General features: G+C 45.6%; 1 protein-coding gene across 1 annotated transcript; it reads left to right on the top strand.

The window, feature by feature from the left end:
- Positions 1-10725: 10725 nt before the first annotated feature.
- Positions 10726-21226, top strand: LMO2 (LIM domain only 2). Its single transcript, XM_029061340.2, has 3 exons — positions 10726-10849; positions 16220-16435; positions 20230-21226. The coding sequence occupies exons 1-3, from the start codon at positions 10809-10811 to the stop codon at positions 20447-20449; spliced, it is 477 nt and encodes a 158-aa protein (XP_028917173.1). The 5' UTR covers positions 10726-10808; the 3' UTR covers positions 20450-21226.
- The last annotated feature ends 674 nt before the right edge of the window (positions 21227-21900 follow it).

Genomic DNA, 21900 nt, shown 5'->3' on the forward strand with positions numbered 1-21900 from the left:
CTACCATACTGCTACAGGCTCTCGTTATATCCCGGCTAGACTACTGTGTCAGCCTTCTCTCTGACCTCCCTTCCTCCTCTCTCGCCCCGCTCCAGTCTATTCTTCACTCCGCTGCCCGGCTCATTTTCCTGCAGAAACGATCTGGGCATGTCACTCCCCTTCTTAAACAACTCCAGTGGTTGGTGGTTGCCTATCAACTTCCGCTTCCAAACAAAAACTCCTCACTCTAGACTTCAAGGCTCTCCATCACCTTGCCCCTTCCTACCTCTCCTCCCTTCTCTCTTTCTACCGCCCACCCCGCACGCTTTGCTCCTCTGCCGCCCACCTCCTCACCGTCCCTCAGTCTCGCCTATCCCACCGTCGACCCCCGGGCCACGTCCTCCCGCGGTCCTGGAACACCCTCCCTCCTCACCTCCGCCAAACTGATTCTCTTCCCTTTTTCAAAACCCTACTTAAAACTCACCTCCTCCAAGAGACCTTCCCAGACTGAGCTCCTCTTCTCCCTCTACTCCCTCTACCACCCCCCCCCTTCATCTCTCCGCAGCTAAACCCTCTTTTTCCCCTTTTCCCTCTGCTCCTCCCCCTCTCCCTTCCCATCCCCTCAGCACTGTACTCGTCTGCTCAACTGTATATAATAATGTTGGTATTTGTTAAGCGCTTACTATGTGCAGAGCACTGTTCTAAGCGCTGGGGGAGACACGGAGGAATCAGGTTGTCCCACATGGGGCTCACAGTCTTAATCCCCATTTTACAGATGAGGTAACTGAGGCCCAGAGAAGTTAAGTGACTTTCCCACACTCACACAGCTGACAAGTGGCAGAGCTGGGATTCTAACTCATGACCTCTGACTCCAAAGCCCATGCTCTTTCCACTGAGCCACGCTGCTTCTCTTAAATATATTTCCATTACCCTATTTATTTTGTTAATGAATTGTACATCGCCTTGATTCTATTTAGTTGCCATTGTTTTTACGAGATATTCTTCCCCTTGACTCTATTTATTGCCATTGTTCTTGTCTGTCCGTCTCCCCCGATTAGACTGTAAGCCCATCAAACGGCAGGGACTGTCTCTATCTGTTGCCGACTTGTTCATTCCAAGCGCTTAGTACAGTGCTCTGCACATAGTAAGCGCTCAATAAATACTATTGAATGAATCTTTACCACTCCAAGCAGTGCAGCCCTTGGTCCAAACTACCAAAACATTTCCAGAGTTCTAACCATTGGGAAGACAAGCTATCATCCTTCAACACCTATTGTCTCTGAGAGGAGTGGGAATGAGCCTACCAACCTTGTTATCTTGTATTCTCCCAAGTACTTAATACAGTCATCTGCACACAGTAAGCACTCAATAAATATGATTGATTGATTGACTGCTGGGTGGGGGTATTGGGGATCCAAAGCCACAGAAGCCCCCTCGCAGCCTGTCTCTAGTAGTATAGGACATGAGCTGCTCTCACCTTTGACCTGTCTTCCACTCCAGCAGAGTAGGACGTAACTCTGGGCAGCAATGATGGTTGCCATGGTGGTGAAGGGTGACCCCGATAGATGAGATCCTAATTCATCGATGTCCAGATTCACCCACTCCCCTGATTCCCTTAGCTGTCTGGAGAATAGTGGGCAGGGAGAACACAGTGTTGATTGGAGGGAGCAGAGAAGACCTAAAAGAAGGGAACTTTTATAGCTTTAAATAGACCGCTCAATTGTAGGATGTCCCACTGAATGCAAACAGCAAAGAGCAGCAAACTGGGAGGAAAAGAATAACTGGAAATATCCCTGACACATTAGGGTAAAATATGTGAAACTATTTTCTGGGCTATTCTTTTGTGTTAGGAGCATTGTTACTTTTACATGAAAAAGCTGAACAGGAAATCTATTTTTTTTGAATCATGAAAAAACCGTTAGAATCCACTTACTGGCTTTAATGGCAAAAGCTCTCCACCCTACCCATTCACTTATTATCAATGACATTCACATGTTATCAGAAAACCCTGTGGGTTATTTTTCCCTAGTTTATCAGGAACTTTGTGGAAACATTTCTCCAACTGGAGATAAACGGTTCTTTTTTTCTTCTTCTTTGCTTTTTAAGAGTAACCCTGACTGAGGGATCGCTACCATTCTTTGCTAATACCTTTTATTTCTATGTTAGCAATTTTAAGAAAGGGTTCATCACTTGACTCTCAGGAGATTTGAAGGTAAAGACTTAGGAGAGTTGGGAAAGGTAAGCGACGTTTTTCTTTCTTGTTATAGATCAAGAATTCGGAGCCCTCCCTTCTCTCCTTTTCCCAAAGCAGGGGGTGTTAAGAGTTAAAAATCTGTTGTGCAGGAAGCCGATTGAACTGGAAAGTTGTTGCCATTGCCACTCTTTTCAACAAAAATGAATGATTGCTAGACCCTTTGAAGAGTCTAGATGGAAATGGTTTCTTAGAGATGCAGGAGGCTGCCTAGAGCAACTAGAACTTTTTAAAGATTCAGGCTATCAGGCAAAAGTTGCAGATGAAAGATATGTCAGATAGAAGAATATGCAGGAAATAGGAATGTAATTTTTTTCCATAGATTTTTCTCCTCAAGATAACCCAAAGCCTGTACAGTGAAAGCCTGTATAGTATGGAAGTGCCAATGGGGACGATTCAAATCTGCTTCTCAGCATATTTTAAAATAAAGGCCTTTAATGATGTCCCAGGAAATCTTCAGTTCCCTGCTGAGGAATCCCCAGAAATGGATTTAAGGGGTTGCAGGGGAATGAGAGCCACAAATTTTGAAGTTTCTAGTTGGGAAAGGCACCCCTAAGTGTCAGCCATAGGCAGTCAGTCTGCCTTTCAAGCCTAAAGAGAAAAAATGCAGAGGTGGTATATGAAATAATTTTTCTTAGATTCACAATTCCGTACAAGTGGATGTGAAGGTTTGTCCTTCCATATGGAAGACAGGGAGACACTTAATTTTGCTGAGATTAGGATGTTCATAGTAAAAGGAATAGTATTTACTAAATGTTTACTATCATTATTATTATTGTACTTGTTACTATTATGGTACTTGATACTATATGCTAAAGCGCTGGAGTAGATACAAGGTTGTGAGGCTGGACACAATCCCTGACTCACACAGAGCCCAGAGTCTATATTATCACCATTTTACAGCTAAGGAAACTGAGGTCCAAAAAGGTTAAGTGACTTGCCCAAGATCACACTGTAGGCCAGTGACAGAGCTGCTGCTCAAATCCAGATATCCAGGCTCCCAATACCATCCTCTTTCCATTAGACCACACTCCCTTCCCTGGTAGGAATAAAGGCACCCGAGTCCCTACCTCATTGATCTATTTTAGAGTGGACTTTTCTTTTCCCCGCATTCACCAAAAATGGTACCTGATGTGAAAGATGTAAGATCATGCTTAATTTAGAATATTAATTTAATATTCTAGTCCAGAATCTTCTACCACTATCCTTGTGGCTTTCCCTCTCTGTGTTAGTTCCTCACTCTGTGCCTTAGTTTCCTGAAATGGCCATAATACCTGGTCACAGGGATTTATTTTTGGCATATGTACAAGTTCTGAGTTTTTGAGAAGAGGTGCTCTTCAAATAACAAGGAGTTATTCGTCTTGGCAGCTGAATGCTGACGTGGCAAATGGCAACTGGAAAAAATGTCTGAGTTCAGCCTTTGGCACTTATTAATAATACAAGTCCACCAATGATAAAAGATTATGCAACTATAGCTGATTTTTGAATTCATCAATATGCACAATTTATGGCCAGCCAGCCAGCCAGTTTAATAATAACTTGACCTCTACCACTGGTTGAACATCATTTAATCCATATGGATTAGATTAAAATGTGGTTATAAAACCAAGATTACAGTAGCCTCTGTCTCATTTCATGTCAATTTATAGAAGGCCTCCATCCAAGTAATAAGAAGCTTTATCTACTGAATTTAAAATTTGCTAAGCTTCACTGAAAAAAATACATGAAAATCAGTCAATCCATGGTATTTGTTGAACTCTTACTGTGTGCAGAGCCCTGAACTAGGCATTTAGGAGAATACAGGACAATGGAGTTGGTAGACATGTTCCCAGTCCACAAGGAACTTACGGTCTAGAGGGAGAGACATACATTAAAGTGAATTATGAATATGTACATAAGTGCTGTGAGACTGAGGGTGGAGTATCAAGTGCTAAAAGGGTACAGGTCCAAATGCATAGGTGATGTAGAAAGGAGAGGGAGTGGGGAAAAAGAGGGCTTAATCAAGGAAGGCTTCTTGGAGGAGATGTGATTTTAATAAGGCTTTGAAGATGGGGAGAGTGGTGGTTTGTCTTATGTGGAGAGAGAGGGAGTTCTAGGTCTCAGGGAGGATGTGGCCTCAGGGTTGGTGGCAAGATAGACAAGACTGAGGTACAATGAGTAAATTGTTAGAAGAGCAGTATGGCCAAATAGAGTATGGACCTGACAGTCAGAAGGACCTGGGTTCTAATCCTAGCTCCAGACACTTGTCTGCTGTGTGAACCTGGACAGGTCATTTCACTTCTCTGTGCTGCAGTTATCTTATCTGTAAAATGAGGATTAAGACTCTGAGCCTCTTGTGAGACAGGGGCTGTGTTCAACCTGATTACCTTGTATCTACCCCAGCACTTAGAACAGTTCCTGGCACACAGTGAGCATTTAACAAATGCCATTTGAAAAAAAAAGAGAAAAGTGTGGGGAGTGGGTTGTAGTAGGAAATCAGCAAGGTACAGTAGGAAGGGGAGAGCTGATAGAGTGCTTTAAAGCCCTTTTGTTTGATGTGGAGGTGGATGGGCAACCCCTGGAGGTTCTTGACAATTGAGGAGATATGGATGGAACTTTTTTTAGATAAATGATCTGGGCAGCAGAGTGAAGCATGGACTGAAGTGGGGAGAGATGGGAGGCAGGGAGGTCAGTGAAGAGGCTGGAGCAGTAACCAAGGCAGGATAGGATAAGTGCTTGGATCAGCGTAATAGCAGTTTGGATGGAGACGAAAGGGGGATTTTTGCGATGTGTGAAGGTGGAACTGACAGGATTTGGTAATTGATGAAATATGTAGGTTGAATGAGAGAAATGAGTCATGGTTAATGCCAATATTATGGGCCTTTGAGATAGGGAAGATGGTGGTGGTGTTGATATGGTTTGTGTGGGAAGATGATGAAACAGTGAAAACAACACAGACTATGGTAGACAATTCATTCATTTGGTTTACCTGAAGGAAACACAGTCGCCAGAATTTCAAGTGACTATCTCAGAGAGAAATTCAGTTCCAATATTTACAATGAGCGTCTGTGACTAATGAAATTCTCCCAGACTGGAGTTGCTGCAGTTGTCGGTGGAAAGGTCTGGGAGTAGTCCTTCCAGGCTAATTCCACACAGCTAGGTAGAAATGCTAGAAAACAGCCTTTTCTCACGTGAATGCCGAAAACCCTCTTGCACTTGTCAACCCGAATAGCTGTCTAGTATTGGTGCTGAAGACAGCATCTGCACATTTCATCTGAGGAGTTGATATTGAACTCTCCACTCACCACCCACGCCTCATCCCTGCCAGCTGCATACTGGTGTGAGCTCACAAGGAACTTGGGTCTGACAAGATCTATTAATTTCCCTTGCTGTGCACATGGAACATAACCATCTCATAGCCTAGCCTACCTGCCACATGGAACCAAACATTACTTCTCTTCTGGTTCATGCAGTCTAATTGAGATGCCATGACAACTCCAATGTTCAATTTGATTAGCCATATTGACACAGATCCACTAAGTATAACGGAATGACATTTATTCTTCAAGATTACAGCCAGATGAAACCTGTTTTTGTCTTTTCTCCGCAAGACCTCCTTGTTTCTTTGTGGAACAATCTCCTCAATATCTGGCTTTTAGTACGATGGTGATTTCCTACTGGAGATCAGGAAAAAAGTGAATTTTAATTCCTGATGAAGAGCCTCAAATGTTCCTTGTTCCCAGATGGAATCACTCACTGAATTTGGCTGGAATCCAGTTCAATGTCTAAACTAAGCCTACAAGTTCAATAATAATTATAGTTTTTGTTAAGTGCTTATTACATGCCAAATCACTCGGCTTACTATATGCCAAGGCACTGAAGGAGATACCAGATAATCAGGTCAGATACAGTCCCTATCCTACACTTGGCTCACAATCTAAGAGATAGGGAAACCGGGTATCTTATTCCCATTTTACCCATGAGAAAACTGAGGCACAGAGGGGTTAAGTGATTTGCCCAAAATCCTAAAGCTTGCCAATTTTTTTTTTATTGGTATTTGTTAAGTACGTTTTTGGTGCCAAACACTATACTAGATATCAAGGAGGATACAAGATAATCAGGTCATACAGAGTCCCTGTCCCATATGGGGCTCACAGTCTAAGAAGGAGGGAGAACAAGTATTGAATCCCCATTATGCTGACAAGAGAATTGAGGCACAGGGAAGTGAAGTGACTTTCCTGAGGTCACACAGCAGGTACATGGCAGAATGGTATTAGAACCCAGGGCCCCTGACTCCAGGCCCTTGCTCTTCCTACTAGCCCAAACTGCTTCCCTACAATACAGTACAAGTTGGTAGACATGATTCTGGCCTCAAGGACTTACGACCTAGCATTTTAATTTATTTTATGTTACAATAAATTACAGTGAGGGGAAGGGCAGAATATAAGGATAGGAACATAAATGCTGTACAGTTGGGATGGGGTAAGTATCCAAGTGCATAAGGAGGATATGGGGCTGGAGATAGGGGGGAGATATTCAAAGTGCTTAAGGGGCACAGAGAAAGTGCATCTCTTTGACTCCTAAGTGTCAAGAGCCACTGCTTTTTGCTGCTACCCTTAATCTTTGTTCTTCTTTCCTTGCCATGAGTGGTCACTGGAGGTGTGTTACTTGAACTGTAATGTTGATGCTCACGATTCTATCACTGTTTCCCAAAGACGAGCTACAATGTACAGTGGGTTATAATAATTTAAAACCGTACACTTGAATATAAAAAATTGATATCACTATAAGGGCCCTCAAAGGTTTTTTTAATGCTACATATATTACATTAGTTCACCTCATCCCAAATTGGATTCTATCAGGGCAGAAGAATTGTGAAATGCTAAAATTAACCGTAAAAATGTTCTCTGAACTAAAATTGTTTTAGCAGTTCTGTTGTGTAACTATACAACAGAACTAAATGTAAATATAAAAGATAGTTTTTCTTTTTTGAATGGAATGATACCAACTTTAAACACTTGACTCCAAAAGATATTCTTTAAAGGGAAAGATAAAATGCCACTTCAGGTATTTTCTCAGGGAGGCTGAATGATGAAGATCCATTTTTTTCGAGGTAATATTAGAAGCCAATCTAAATTTTAATTTCAATATAACATTATTAACAGAAAAACTGTATTTCTTAGATCATTATAGAAGTGGAAAGTGAAAGTGGGAAAATGCCCATTGCAAAAACATCCAACTATAGAAAAAAAATACAAGACTAAATCATCATTAAGATAACTTGCTAAGACTAAATCATCATTAAGTAGTTACGAACACACTCTTGGCCCTTAAACTATAAACATTACTATATTTATGTTGATATTTTTATTTGAGTAAATGATCAAACTGTTCCTTTTTAAGGAATTTAAAATTATTAATTGGGGCCTTCATTTCTCCATAAAATTCAATTTCTGTTCTTTTACATGAAGTCATCAACATTCTCATTTAGCTATGACTAGTATGTCTATGAATTTTAATTTTCACTCCTGATTGTGTAGTTCATGTGTGATATTAAATATTTATCACATAGTTCAGTCCTTCCCAGTAAGTATGGCTCATTGTCTTAAAGGGAGATGTCTTATCATGAAAATAGATCTTTTTATAAAGAAAGAATAAATATACTACGTTTTGTATACAAAATTGCTCTTTAGCTTCAATCCCATATTCAAAATTGCTTTTGACTACACTCATCAGTGGCTGCAGGCTGGAGTCAAGTGGGGAAGAAAGTTTCAGGAATGATAAGAATGAATATTTCATTTTTATTCCTGGAAGATGTGAGGCGAAGTGGTTTGGAAGGTGGGTGTGATTCCTGATTCCGTCACCTACCTGACTTGTACACTGCCTTTGGGCTTCCCATTTGTAGAATAAGAGCAACCATTCTTGAATCCCAACCTGCTTTCCCTGTGAGCTAATCAAGGCTGGTCAGGTAGTGTTTTTAAAGAAGTGTTAACCCTTTGAAGGTCAGATGGCTTATAAATGCCAAGCCCTTTTTACGAAGAGCTGGTTGTTGCTATTAATTGCAAATTGCTCCCTAGTTTGCTCTTCTGCTTTTGGAAATAAATGTAAATGGGTCAAACTGAAGCAGAAAATTAAATAATATAGATGAATACCCTTCTATTTTCAACAGAAGACTGGTTTGGATTTTAACTTTGTTAATGTCTGTCACCCCCTCTAGACTGCAAGCCCTTGGTGGGCAGGGAACGTGTCTGGCAATTCTGTTGTACTGCACTCTCCCAAGTGCTTAGTACAGTTCTCTGCACATACTAAGTGCTCAAATGCCATCGATATTGATGAATGTGTCTATTGTTATACTGTACTCTCCCAAGCTCTTAGTACAGTGTTTTGCATACTGTAAGCTCTCGATAAATATGACCGAATGGAATGGAACGATGATGAATCTTTAGAGTCATCTTTCTGGTAATGGAATTTGTATAGCATTTAAACATCCTCTGCGTAGCTCTTTGGGTTCAAATGGGTTTCATATTAACAAAATGCTTTACAATTATTTATCGATAATTTGCAATGAATATTAATAATAATAATAATAATAGCATTTGTTAAGCGCTTACTATATGTCAAGCACTGAGTCAGTTTAATTCTAAAGTTTTACAGTTTAAGAGGGTGTGGTATAGGAAGCGATCCAACTCGGACAGGCAGATGGGGAGAGGGGTAGGGACCATTTCTGATTTCCTCCTGTGTATTCTTTCCCGGCATATAGTACGATGATCTATCTCCTCCGTGTGCCCAGGTCCTTGCCTCTGGCCTGGAACATCCTCCCCCTTCATATGCGAAAGACAATTATAATCCCCCGCTTCAAAAACTTAGTGAAGGCACATCTCCTCCAAGAGGCCTTCCCAGACTAAGCCCTCTTTTCCTCTTCTCCCACTCTCCTGCATCGCCCTAGCTTGCACCCTTTATTCATCCCCCCTCTCAGCCCCACAGCAATCATGTACATATCAGTAATTTATTTATTGCTATTGTCTGTCTCCCCCTCTGGACAGTACGATCGTTGTGGGCAGGGAATGTGCCAGTTTATTATTATATCGTACACTCCCAAGCGCTTCGTACAGTGCTTTGCACCCAGTAAACGCTCAATAAATATTATTGACGGCTGATTCTCTCTTGCACCCGGATTTGCTCCCTTTATTCACCCCTCCCTCACTTCCACAGCACATAAGTGTGTACCCGTAATTTATTTATATTAATGTCTGCCTCCCCTTCTAGACTGTAAGCTCTCTGTGGGCAGGGAACAGGTTATATTGTTATATTGTACTCTCCCAAGCCCGCAGTAAGTATGCAATAAATATGATTGATTGTTCTATACACAGTAAGCAACTAATTAATTAATATTACTTACTACTACCCTGCCACAGCCCACATTACCGAAGCGCATTTCTATTTTTAGCCTTGCTTCTGGATTAAGAGTTTTATTCCAGAGACTCTATCTAGTTACCATCAATCAACAGATTGATATTTTCTTGATTTTAATTCACCGCTCCTTGAAGTGTTCTAGATGGGGATATACCCCAAGCGGGGGAGAAAGGAAAACTCTATCGAGGGAAACGATCAGCCTTCAATTTCATTTTAGATGCCTCTTCCCTGAACATGAAGAATTTTGTTCACTTTAGGGTTTAAATCGCATCCGACCCACTGCCTCCAATCCCCTAAACGGTCATTCTTAGAGAAGGGCCTGAAGGGTCATTCTTTAAGGACGGTCCTCCATCGCTCCCCCAAGAAGAGGGATGAACTGCCCCAGAACCTCCAGCCCAAGGTCTGGCGCCTTTAAGAAGCGAAATCGGTCGTGATGCTGCTGCTGTTTGGATTGCTAATCCCCAGGAGTCCGGTTTAAAAAAAAAAAACCAAAAAAAACCGGGCAGCTGTCTCTTTAAATGTGATTTCCTTCTATTGTATTTGAATCGTGATCAGGAAAAAGGAAATGAAACCAGAGACAGAAGGAGGCTAAGCTTAAATAGACATTTAAGAGAGGAGGAGGAGGAGGAGGAGAAGGAGAGGAGGAGAAGAGGAGGAGGAACGGGAACGCCCCCCCCCCCAGCCCCCGGTGTGCTCACGCCCAGAGGAGAGGGGTCCGGGGTCTGGTGGGGAGTGGAGCAGCAGTGACAGGAGCGGTCACCCGGCTCACTGACCAGCAGCAGCCGGAGGAGGAGGAGGAGGAGGAGGAGGAAGAAGGAGGGAGGAGGAGGCTCGGGGATCAGGATCCCCGGGATGGAAGGTTAAGTGCGGCCCCTCGCCCAGGCAGCCCCCGGTGGGTCCCGGCCTGATGGCCGCTTTCTGTCTCCGGCGTGGGAAGGAAAGCCCGTGAGGCTCGGCCAGGGCGCCGGGGAAATCCAGCCCGGCAGCCGCGGCCCCGGAGGAGGACGAGGAGCAGGACGAGGAGGAGGAGGAGACCGAGCCCGGACCCCGAGCCCGAGCAGGAGCGGGAGGAGGAGGACGAGCGGAGAGGTCCGGGGCCTCCCCCGCCCCCCATCCCCCGGCGAAGACCCCCCCACCACAAAGGAGCCGGGCCCCGCACTCCCCGCGCCCCCATCGTCCCGGACCAATGTCCTCGGCCATCGAGAGGAAGAGTCTGGACCCCTCCGAGTAAGTGCCCGTGGGCCGGGGGCGGCGGGGGGTTGGGGGGGGAGGGAGGGAGTAGGGGGCGATGGGGTGGCTGGAGGAGCAGGAGGCTGGAAGTGGGCAGGGGGCGGCGGGGGGCTGGAGGGCCAAGGGGCAGGAGGTGGACAGGGGCCGGTGGGGGCTGGAGGAGCAGGGGGATGGAGGTGGGCAGGGGGCAGTGGGGGCTGGAGGAGCAGGGGGATGGAGGTGGGCAGGGGGCAGTGGGGGCTGGAGGAACGGGGCTAGAGGTGGCGGGGGGCATGGGGGGCTGGAGGTGGGCAGGGGGCGATGGGGGACTGGAGGAGCAGGGGGATGGAAGTGGGCAGGGGGCAGTGGGGGCTGGAGGAACAGGGGGCTAGAGGTGGGCGGGGGGGATGGGGGGCTAGAGGTGGGCAGGGGGCGATGGGGGACTGGAGGTAGGCAGGGGGCGATGGGGGGCTGGAGGAACAGGGGGCAGGAGGTGGGCAGGGGGCGGTGGGGGGCTGGAGGTGGGCAGGGGGCGATGGGGGAGCTGGAGGTGGGCAGGGGGCGGTGGGGAACTGGAGATGGGCAGGGGGCGATGGGGGCCTGGAGGAACGGGGGCTAGAGGTGGGCAGGGGGAGATGGGGGGCTGGAGGTGGGCAGGGGGCGATGGGGGAGCTGGAGGTGGGCAGGGGGCGGTGGGGAACTGGAGATGGGCAGGGGGCGGTGGGGAACTGGAGATGGGCAGAGGGCGGTGGAGGACTGGAGGAGCAGGGGACAGGAGGTGGGCAGAGGGCGATGGGGGGCTGGAGGTGGGCAGGGGGCGATGGGGGGTTGGAGGAGCAGGGGGCGATGGGGGGCTGGAGGTGGACATGGGGCGATGGGGGCCTGGAGGAACAGGGGGCTAGAGGTGGGCAGGGGGAGATGGGGGGCTGGAGGTGGGCAGGGGGCGGTGTCTCTTGCCCCTCCAAGCCTCCCCCCCAGGCCCCGGGAAGAGACGGGTCAGATGATGATGGGGGGGAGAGGGCACGGCGGAAACTAGAGAAGCCTTCCAGGCTCCCCCCACACCCCCACCACCTATCAACGGGAGCGATCGGCGGGTAGTGCCCGTCCCGGTCCGGTCCGGTCCGGTCCGGCCGGGTCTGGCCCCCTTGGACCCGCACGGTGCGGGCTGGCCTTGGATTCCTTCCCGGAGCGCCCGGGCATCTTTGGAGGGCGGCCAGCGGGGGCCAGCGGGGGCCAGCGGGGGCCAACGCGCCTGACAGGTGCAGCCCCCGGGGCCGGCCCAACTCTGCCCTCTGCCCCTCCCCACATTCCCTCCCGCTCGTCCTCCGCAGCCCCCGACCCCCAACCCCCACCTCATCCCACCTCGCTCGCCGGCCCAGGGAGCCTCCTGCTCGGGCCCAGGGGCCGCCCTGCCCCGCTCCTGGCACAGCTGCTGGGCTCAGAGGGGTGGGCGAGGTTCGGCAGAGGAGGAGGACAGAGTAGGAAAGAAGTAGCCCCCCATCGCCCCTTGCCCCCTCCAGCTCCCCATCCCCCCTGCCCACCTCCAGCCCCCCATCGCCCCTTGCCCCCTTCTGTCCCCCACCGCCCCCTGCCCACCTCCAGCCCCCCACCGCCCCTTGCCCACCTCTAGCCCCCTGCTCCTCCGGTCCCCCATCGCCCCCTCCCCACCTCCAGCCCCCCATCGCCCCTTGCCCCCTTCTGCCCCCCACCGCCCCCTGCCCACCTCCAGCCCCCCACCGCCCCTTGCCTACCTCTAGCCCCCTGCTCCTCCGGTCCCCCATCGCCCCCTCCCCACCTCCAGCCCCCCATCGCCCCATCCCCACCTCCAGCCCCCCATCGCCCCCTGCCCACCTCCAGCCCCCTGCTCCTCCAGCTCTCCATCGCCCCTTGCTCTCCTCCAGCCCCCCATCGCCCCTTGCCCTCCTCCAGCCCCCTGCTCCTCCAGCCCCCCATCGCCCCTTGCCCACCTCCAGCCCTCTGCTCCTCCAGCTCCTCCATCGCCCCTTGCCCACCTCCAGCCCCCCCCCCCCATCTCCCCCTGCCCACCTCCAGCCCCCTGCTCCTGTTTTAAAGATTTAGCGGGAGGGGAGGCTGCTGTCGTGTTTCTCCTTCTGTAAAATTGGCGCAAAATGATCCCCTTTTCTTGAAACATCACTCATTTCGACGCTTGCTTCCTGGACGACTTCGGGAGATAGAGGTCTCCCATGCCTAATCCGTTGAAACAATTCTACACGCCCACACCAAAGCAGTTAGTTAATGAGGTATCCGTGGGTGCTTCGGCGGGGATTTGTTTCATTATTTTATTTTCCATTGTTAAAGAATTTTCCTGCTGGAAGCAAGTCTTCGCTCCTCGATTTTCTAACGTATTTATTTACCTGGGCTTCGCTCGAGAAGTGGATGTGAAAGCTGTTTATTCCCCAAGGAAGTGCCCAGAATACATTTAGAATAAACACTATTGTTCTGTTTCAAAGGTTAAGACCTCAGTTCTTAAATTAGGTCCCCTTTTGTTTACAAAAGCAACTTCCTCGAACAAAATCCCAGGATAAAGCCCCATGATCTGAATGATTGAAATGCATGCAGGTTATAAATGTGTGAAAATTTATATGTGTGTTCACTGCTAACAAAAAATGTGGGTGCTGAAATCAGGCAGCGTTTAGGCCAGCAATGTCATTAACTAAACCTTTAATATTTATATAGATATATAGAGCTATATATAGACCCTTCTTGACGTTTCCATTTCCTGAAGGATAAACACTAGCTCTTCCTACTTTGGAGACTCAATACTCTGAAAATAGGATGAGCAAGTGGAAAAGAAAACCTAATGTGCCTTATGCCATTCTTCATATGCTCAGATCACTTTCCTCTGGTAAAGACCATTGTAATCTAGCATATCCCAGCTACTTGAAAAAGTGTGAAGGCGCTCTTCATGCTGTGTAGTTATGAACCATAAATTTGAAAATCAAAGAAAAATTCCAGGGCTGCACATTTTCCTAGAAATCCAGGCTGAGTTTCCAGATGGGGAAGGAGGCAAGAGAGACCTAGTTAAGCTAGGCCACTTGAAAAGTAACTTTTCAAAAGAAGGCTCTGAGAAACCTTTAAAGTATTGATCTGGAAGGTGATCCCACTTTCTCTTGCCCTTCATTGTCAGAGAGACGCCTACTAAAGGCATCCAGGGATAATGAGATATTCTTTCTTAAACCATAAATCCTGGATAGATCTATGGAGATAATATCTCCCTCTATCCTAGCTGATCTCTATGCGACTTTCTTATCTGACATTTTATTATCCTGTAGGATAGATTGATAGATTTGTTATCCCCATTTCACAGACAGACACAAGAAAGGCTAAACGACTTACCCAGGCTTACATTAATCATGAAAAGAATGACGACTAGAATTCCTGAATTCCTCATCTCTTTCCATTGTGCCCTGCTGCTTCTCTGAAAGCAATCTGTGGGCATTTCCATTTTCATTCAAGTCAGTCCTGCGCTTCTTTTTCATAGCTGATTGGGCGGCAGTGCTGGCAGCAGTGTATTCAGGGAAGCACAGGTTAGGGAAATGCCATATGCATTTTGAAAATGCAAAGCGAAAGAACAGTTCATAGGAAGAGAAGAGCAGCAACAGACTAGAAGAATGGTAAAACATCTGGAGTATTACCATTTTTCTTTTCAAGAGGGATGGTAAAAATCCCTCTGCACATAGAACGTTTTTTTTCCTCTTAAATAGAAGAGTAGTAATAGTATTAGACTGCAGGTAATCATTCATAAAGCTAAATTACTATTAAGGTTACTTTTAAATGATGAGGATCCCAGCTTATTCTAAAGGAAAATAAATCTTATAATAATAATTCTGGTATATGTTAAAGCACTTTCTATGTGTCAGGCACTGTACTAAGTGCTGGGGTGGATACAAGCAAATTGGGTTGGACATAGTCCCTGTCCCAAGTGGGGCTCACAATCTCAATCCCCATTTTGCAGATGAGGTAACTGAGGCACAGAAAAGTGAAGTGACTCCCTCTTGTGAATATACACGAGTACATGCATACACATTTCCACAGACACTATATGAGCTTTATTTTATGTAGTGTGCTGTAGATTGTGAGTGTGGGATCATTTGTATGCAATGATTATTTGGACCCCTTCAAAGATGTGTCATCTAAAGTTCTCAAACTTCTTAACAGCAGTGATTAACTAGACTCCATCATCCCTTAACGAGAGGGGAAGTGTTAACCAAATTTTCTGGATGGATAAACTGAAACACCAAGTAATGCTTCTTTTACCAGCATTTACCTAATGAATTATTATGCGGAGCAAAACATGAGAGAACTAGGTTCCCATACCAAGGGAAAGGGGGAGAAGTCCCTTTGAGAATTATGGCCCTATCATCCTGATTTTATTTTTAAAACTTAATAGATTTATAAAACATGGTTTAAGCTTTAAGAACTGTTGATTTGAAGGATATTTTGTAGCTGTGTAATATGTAGTGAATTATTTTCTGTCATCCTGTTATTGGGGGGTTTTTTGGTCTTAATCTTTCTTGAATAGATTTATTTTGTTGAATAGAAGGCCTTTCCAATACATCACTAATAGTTTCATATTTTAGAGATGTGGAGGAGGAAAGAAGCTGTATGGGGTGAGCTTTTTAAGTCCAAACAGGTCAGTTAAATAGTCAGGTCTACAAAAACACAGCCATAATGTTCCTGATGAATCCTGTGTTGAGGAAAACTCACATTGTCATTCTCACCCTTTGGCCATTGCCTTTTGCATATGCAAAACTTTTTTTCCCCGACATCACATCTTATTCTATACAGATAGACACATGTTGGAAGAACACTTCTTAGTTCCCCAAAGGCGATCTATCCAAAACACATAGTGAAAACATACAACTTGGGAGAACTGCCTATATTCTACTCATAACACTTTCCATCTTCTGAAATTTCAAAGGACTTTCATTTAGCAGCAATAGAGATCTCGGTAAATTCATTGAGTGAACCTGAAAAAACATTGCATGGTGGGATTTGAGGAGAGGAATCACTGAACAACTTTCACTCCTCTTTTTGGGGCCTGAGAATAAATAAATTTGTTTTAGAGGCTTGTCATCTTCATAAACTTGGGTGGTTAGTCTATACCCAATGTGGTTCAGGATTGTTACTATCATTATTATTATTACTATTATTAATACTAAGGAAGGGCACCAAATTTGTCTTCCTATAAAACAACAGAGGGTACATTTCCCAGTCATCACCCCTCACCCACTTGAAAACAAAACTAGACACTTGATGGCAAAAGATCACCCGTGTTCCCTGGCCTGATCTTGTGCCACCAAAAACACATGTTGTCAGGAAACTGACATATCGTGAATCCTCCACTCGCTTGTTTGGTTTTTCCAGGGAACCAGTGGATGAGGTGCTGCAGATCCCCCCGTCCTTACTGACATGTGGTGGCTGCCAGCAGAACATCGGCGATCGCTACTTCCTCAAAGCCATCGATCAATACTGGCACGAGGACTGTCTCAGCTGTGACCTGTGCGGATGCCGGTTGGGAGAAGTGGGACGTCGTTTATACTATAAATTGGGAAGAAAGCTTTGCAGGAGGGACTATCTCAGGTACAGGTTTTCTGTGGTCAATTCTTTTTTCCTCCCACTAAGACACCCAGAAGGCAACAAGTGTCTTCAATTCCCAGAGCTGCTGCATTCCAGAGTGTTTTTGGTAGCCTCCAGTGGTATGTTTCCCTGCTATCCCCTAGAGATGAATGTTGGTTAATTCTTCACAGTGTTTTGCAAATAACTCAGCACCTTTGACTGCCATCTTCCGACAAACCCCAGTGAAATTCATTTTAGGGAAGTTGACTATCTCCTGTTTTGAAGAAGAGAAACCAAGGCACAGAAGGGTGAAGTGACTGACTACAGGTCCCTACCACCCCCACCCGCCCCCAACACGGGGAAAGCAGTGGAACAGCAGGGAATTGGAAACCACATCAATCAATCAGTCGTATTTATTGAGTACTTACTGTGTGCAGAGCATTGTTTTAAGCACTTAGGAGAGTTTAATACAGTGGAGTTGGTAGATATGATCCCTGCCCACAAGGAGCTTAAAATCTAGAGACCATATCTCTTGACTTCTACCTTGGTTCTGGGTTCTCAAATTGTCCACGCTGTCTTTCAGCTGGTTTAATCTTCTGTTGCCCTGGCCCAGTTGGATCCTACTACGCATTTCTCCTAATATAATGTCCTAGTTATCCCAGGAGGTGGCTCTTTGCCTGCACATAGTAGATAGTGGAAACATCACAACATGAAACCTTAATGCAGTAGGACTTACCTAAGAGTGACAAGTTATTTAGAACCGGAAGTCTTAGGATAGTTCACTCCTGATTCTCAGGACATGTAGTTTGTCTGGAGACTAGGATCCTTGCATATCTGCACTTGGTTTTTTACATTTACAAAACTGCAATAAATTTCGAAGTAGAAATGCTTATCTATTTACCAGTAGAGCCCTAAAACAGGCTTATCTTCTAAAGTTCCCCTGATAAAGGCATTGAAGAGTGGGCTAGTTTTTATTTCATAGGGTTGTTTTCCTGTATAACAATGAACTAGAACTCCTTGGCTCTAGAACCAAACTACTAGGTAGTTTAGTGAAGGGAATGATTTTTCCCGATCACCTCAATTACGTTTCTTAAATCATTTGACTACTGTTAAATGATTTGTGTACTGCCAGAGTTGGAGATCCTGGTTATTTCCCATTTCCTCACTGCATGCGACACTTTAGAGAAAATCCAATTGCACTTGCTAATTTTTTTTTCTTCCTTCTGGGGGAAGAAGAGACTCTAAACATACACCGTTAATGGACTCGATGCCTCAGTGCCCCATGTAAATTCTTTTCAACTCTTTCTCACAACATGATTCATTAAAGTGGTGCTGAACTGAGAAGCAGGAATCAGAAGTCTCTTTTGAGCTTTACCACTGACTGCCTGAAAACAAATCTTTTCTAGCCTCCATTTACTATTTCAGTTATTTTTTAGCAATAAAGGTTGATCTTCAGGATATGACTTTAACTGGGGATCTGTTTGTTTTTAATATATCTAGCAGGAAACGTGGGACAAAACACAATAGAGGAAATAAATGACTTCATGGTCAGGGTGATGGGGCTTCTTCCTTCTCTCGGGACATCATTTCCTATAAGAACGTTCTGTCAACGCCCTCACTGTTTGTACCATTTAAGGTATTGAGCTACAGAACAGTAGTTGTCAGTACAAACGCCGTCACTGTGTGCACCACCTCCTGTTCCTCATTGGCCCAGGACCAGAGGGGAAAGATCTTCTCTCCTCTACATCCTTTGGTCAGACCCCAGCTGATGCTCGGCAATAATCATAGCAATAATAATTGTGGTATTTGTTCAGCACTTACTATGTACCAGGCACTGTTCTAAGCACTGAGGGGGATACTGGCAAATTGGGTTGGGACAGTCCCTGTCCCCCATGGGGCTCACAGTGTTAATCCTCATTTTACAAATGAGGGAACTGAGGCCCAGAGAAGTGAAGTGACTCATTTAAGGTCACAAAACAGACAAGTGGCAGAGTTGGGATTAGAACCCATGTCCTTCTGACTCCTTCACCCGTGCTCTATCTACTGGGCCATGATGCTTCTCTCTTGAGAGTCAGGAAATTGTAGTCTCTTCCTAGCTTTACCACTGAGTCTAAAAAAGGAGCAAGTGTGTTTGAGGGAGATAAAACCTTTGTGAAATATTGTACTCACCATTGTTTTACTCTGGAAAGTCTCAGTGTAATGTCAGCAGTGTGTTAGCATTAGGAAAACCTCGGGCCCTCAGGCTCCTGGACTCAGATGGCTGCAGGACTAGATGAAGGCTAAGAATTAGCTGAGCTGTGACCTTGGAGCATTTTTTTTAAGGAATGTGTTAAGCACTTAGTGTCAAGCACTGTTCTAAGCTCTGGGGCAGATACAAGTCAACAGGTGGGGCACAGTCCCTGTCCCACTTGGGACTAACAGTCCAAGTAGGAGTAAGAACGGGTATTGAATCCCCATTTTACATTTGAGGAACTGAGGCACAGAGAAGTAAAGTGACTTGCCCACGGTTACAGAGCAGGCAATTGGTGGAGCCAGGATTACAACCCAGATCCTCTGACTCCCCGGGCCATGGCCTTTCCACTAGGCAAACCTGCTTCTCGTTAGACAAGGAAAATCACCAGTTTTCCAAGAGGTCACATGTCAATCCTGGCAGCATTGCTTCCCCTTGTTTCCCCTCGCTTCCCCTCTACTCATACTTTTCTATTTTGGCCACTGTTTGGGCTAAAAAATGCCCCAGCAGTGTTGGGGAGGGAAGTGAGCATGCATGCTTTAGGGAGGCGAGGAGAGCAGGTTTCGATCCAGGAGACTCGACCCAGGAGACTCCCTGGCTACTATTGGCTCGGGTTCATTAGAACTCTTGAGACAGATTTCATCATGGCCTTGACCTGGACTCGGACACCAGCGCACTTTCCACATCAACTCCAAACAGTTTATACTTCCTCAAGCACCTGGACTTATCTCCCACTCCCCAGCTGAGGCAAGGGAGCTGGTGTCCAGGAAAGCTGGCTAAGGGTGAGTGAGGCAGTGCCGTCCTGCCAGAATCCCCAGGCAGCAGCTGTCAATCAGGTGGTCCCCCAGGCTTGGCAGGTGGCTACAGTCAGTCAATAAATCAATGGTATTTACTAAGCGCTTAGTGTGTGAGGAACACTATACCAAGCACTTGGGACAGCCCAGTGTGGGCCGGGATTGTCTCTCTTTATTGCTGAATTGTACTTGCCAGGCGCTTGGTAGACTGCTCTGCACACAGTAAGCTCTCAATAGATATGATTGAATGAATGAAGTTGGCAGACTTGTTTCTTACCTACCAGGAAACCATCCCCCAGCAAAGCAACCATCTTCTCCCAGAATTCAGTCAAATGCTGTTGAATTTCAAATCTTTGTATCGCAGAATTAAGACCCTCCACAAAGTAATTGTGGTTTTTATTAAGTGCTTACTCAGTGCCAGGTACTATGTTAAGCGCTGTGGTAGTTACAAGCAAATTGGCTTGGACCCAGTCCCTTGTCCCACATGAGGCTCACAGTTTCAATCTCCATTTTACAGATAAGGTAACCGAAGCACAGAGAAGTGACATGCCCAGGGTCACACAGCAGATAAGGGACAGAGCTGGGATTAGAACCCACGACCTTCTGACTCCCATGCTCTATCCACTACGCCATGCTGCTTCAATGAGGCTCCTTCTGCAGTCATTAACCTATGGTCCTATTTAAACCGAACCAGGTTTTCCTGTTTTATTTTCCCTCTCTATCCTCCTTCCCCTCCCCATTTTACAACCAAGTCTTTTTCAGGACTTTAGGTTTTATTTTTGGTTGTTTTTCAGGCTTTTTGGCCAGGATGGTCTCTGTGCCTCCTGTGATAAGCGGATCCGGGCTTATGAGATGACCATGCGAGTGAAAGACAAAGTGTATCACCTGGAATGTTTCAAATGTGCTGTCTGCCAGAAACATTTTTGCGTGGGTGACAGGTACCTCCTCATCAACTCAGACATAGTGTGTGAACAGGACATCTACGAATGGACTAAAAGCAACGGAATGATATAGGCAAGCGTCAATTCGGAGTCTTCAAGAGGTGACACGCAAAGGAAGGCTTGGAGGAGTTACTCCACTTAAGCTGTGAGCTCTGTGTAATGGAGGGAAGACAGGTTTTAGGGACTATGGAGCTCCTTATCAGGCAGCTTGCATAGACTCAAAGTCGCTCGTAGTCAAGCAAGGAGATTGAAACATGACTGATAGGTGGACTCTTTGGGAGAATTTACAGCCAAAGAGTATCAATAATAACTGATACTATTATCTGAGGAGTGGAAAGTTTGGGGACAAATATGTGATGTGATAATGGAATCTCATACCTGCTGATAGTGAATCGTTGTATGAAGAGTTGTTCTGACTTTGACACTTGCAAACTAGGAATGTGCAATTGATTGCTTCTTTTTTTTTCTTCCCAACTGGTAGAGTAACCCTGTCCAGGTCGTTGTCCTCAACATGATTAAGGACAAGGAGAAAGGGCCCATTCATTTTCTTGGCCACCTGCCCAAGCCCTTTAGCTTTGAACATAAGGGAAAGTATTTGCATGGAAACATATTTCAATAGAGAGTGAAACACATATCCTGTAGCCAAACAATTCTTTAAATAAATGCAGACGAATCACTGGATTTAGACACTTCTTTGTCAAGGGGAAGAATTACTTAGATTGTTTCTATACAAATGTAAATCTAAAAAGAGTCGCTCAACTATTTTATTATCCTAGATTATATCATTAAAGTATTTGTTGTGTGTAGTAAAATGAACCCGCAGACTTAATAAAAATGACACAAAAATTGAGATATAGTCTTCCTTTTGATGATTGAGAGTTTGGGGATAATGAGATATTTTACAATTTTGAGGTCATTTCATACGCAATATGTACGAATGAGATTTCCCCTGACTGCTCCTTTGCTAAGTGGGCACAATCAATCAATGATTATATTTGAATACTTACTGGGTGTGCAGAGCACTCTACTAAGCGCTTGGGAGAGTACAGTGCAAAAGCATTGGTAGACATGTACCCTGCCACAAGGAGCTAACAGACTAGATGGGGAGACAGACATGAAAATAAATTCCCGAAGGATAGGTATGTAAGTGCTGTGGGGCTAGGGATGGGGTGACTATCCAAGTGCTTAAGACGTGCAATCCCCAGTGCATAACCAAGTTGATGTCCTTAACGATTCCATAATAGGCCTAAATGTAACTCAAAAAGCTGCTTTAATTATATTTTTTAGTGTTAAATAGATTTGAGCCTAAATGCTGTATAGAACATATATTAAAAAAAAAAAAGCTCTCGACACTGACTTGCACCCTTTTGGTGGAAAGGTGTGGTCGCAATATGAAATAGGACAGAGATGCTGTGAGATTACTTGATTTTCAGGAAAGGGGGCCTAGGATACTTTTAATGACAAGTCGATTGAAAGAGGCGCTTCGTAGATGATTCGCTGTAGAGGGAACAGTGCTTGGCACAT

This window comes from Ornithorhynchus anatinus, chromosome 3 (assembly GCF_004115215.2).
Source record: "Ornithorhynchus anatinus isolate Pmale09 chromosome 3, mOrnAna1.pri.v4, whole genome shotgun sequence".
Taxonomy (NCBI): Eukaryota; Metazoa; Chordata; class Mammalia; order Monotremata; family Ornithorhynchidae; genus Ornithorhynchus; species Ornithorhynchus anatinus.

Bases quoted from the DNA above. Each gene is read 5' to 3' on its own strand.
- LMO2 (XM_029061340.2), top strand. From the start codon at position 10,809: ATGTCCTCGGCCATCGAGAGGAAGAGTCTGGACCCCTCCGA. The intron at 10,850-16,219 runs GTAAGTGCCCGT...TGGTTTTTCCAG, and splicing joins AAGAGTCTGGACCCCTCCGA to GGAACCAGTGGATGAGGTGC. The intron at 16,436-20,229 runs GTACAGGTTTTC...GTTGTTTTTCAG, and splicing joins TGCAGGAGGGACTATCTCAG to GCTTTTTGGCCAGGATGGTC.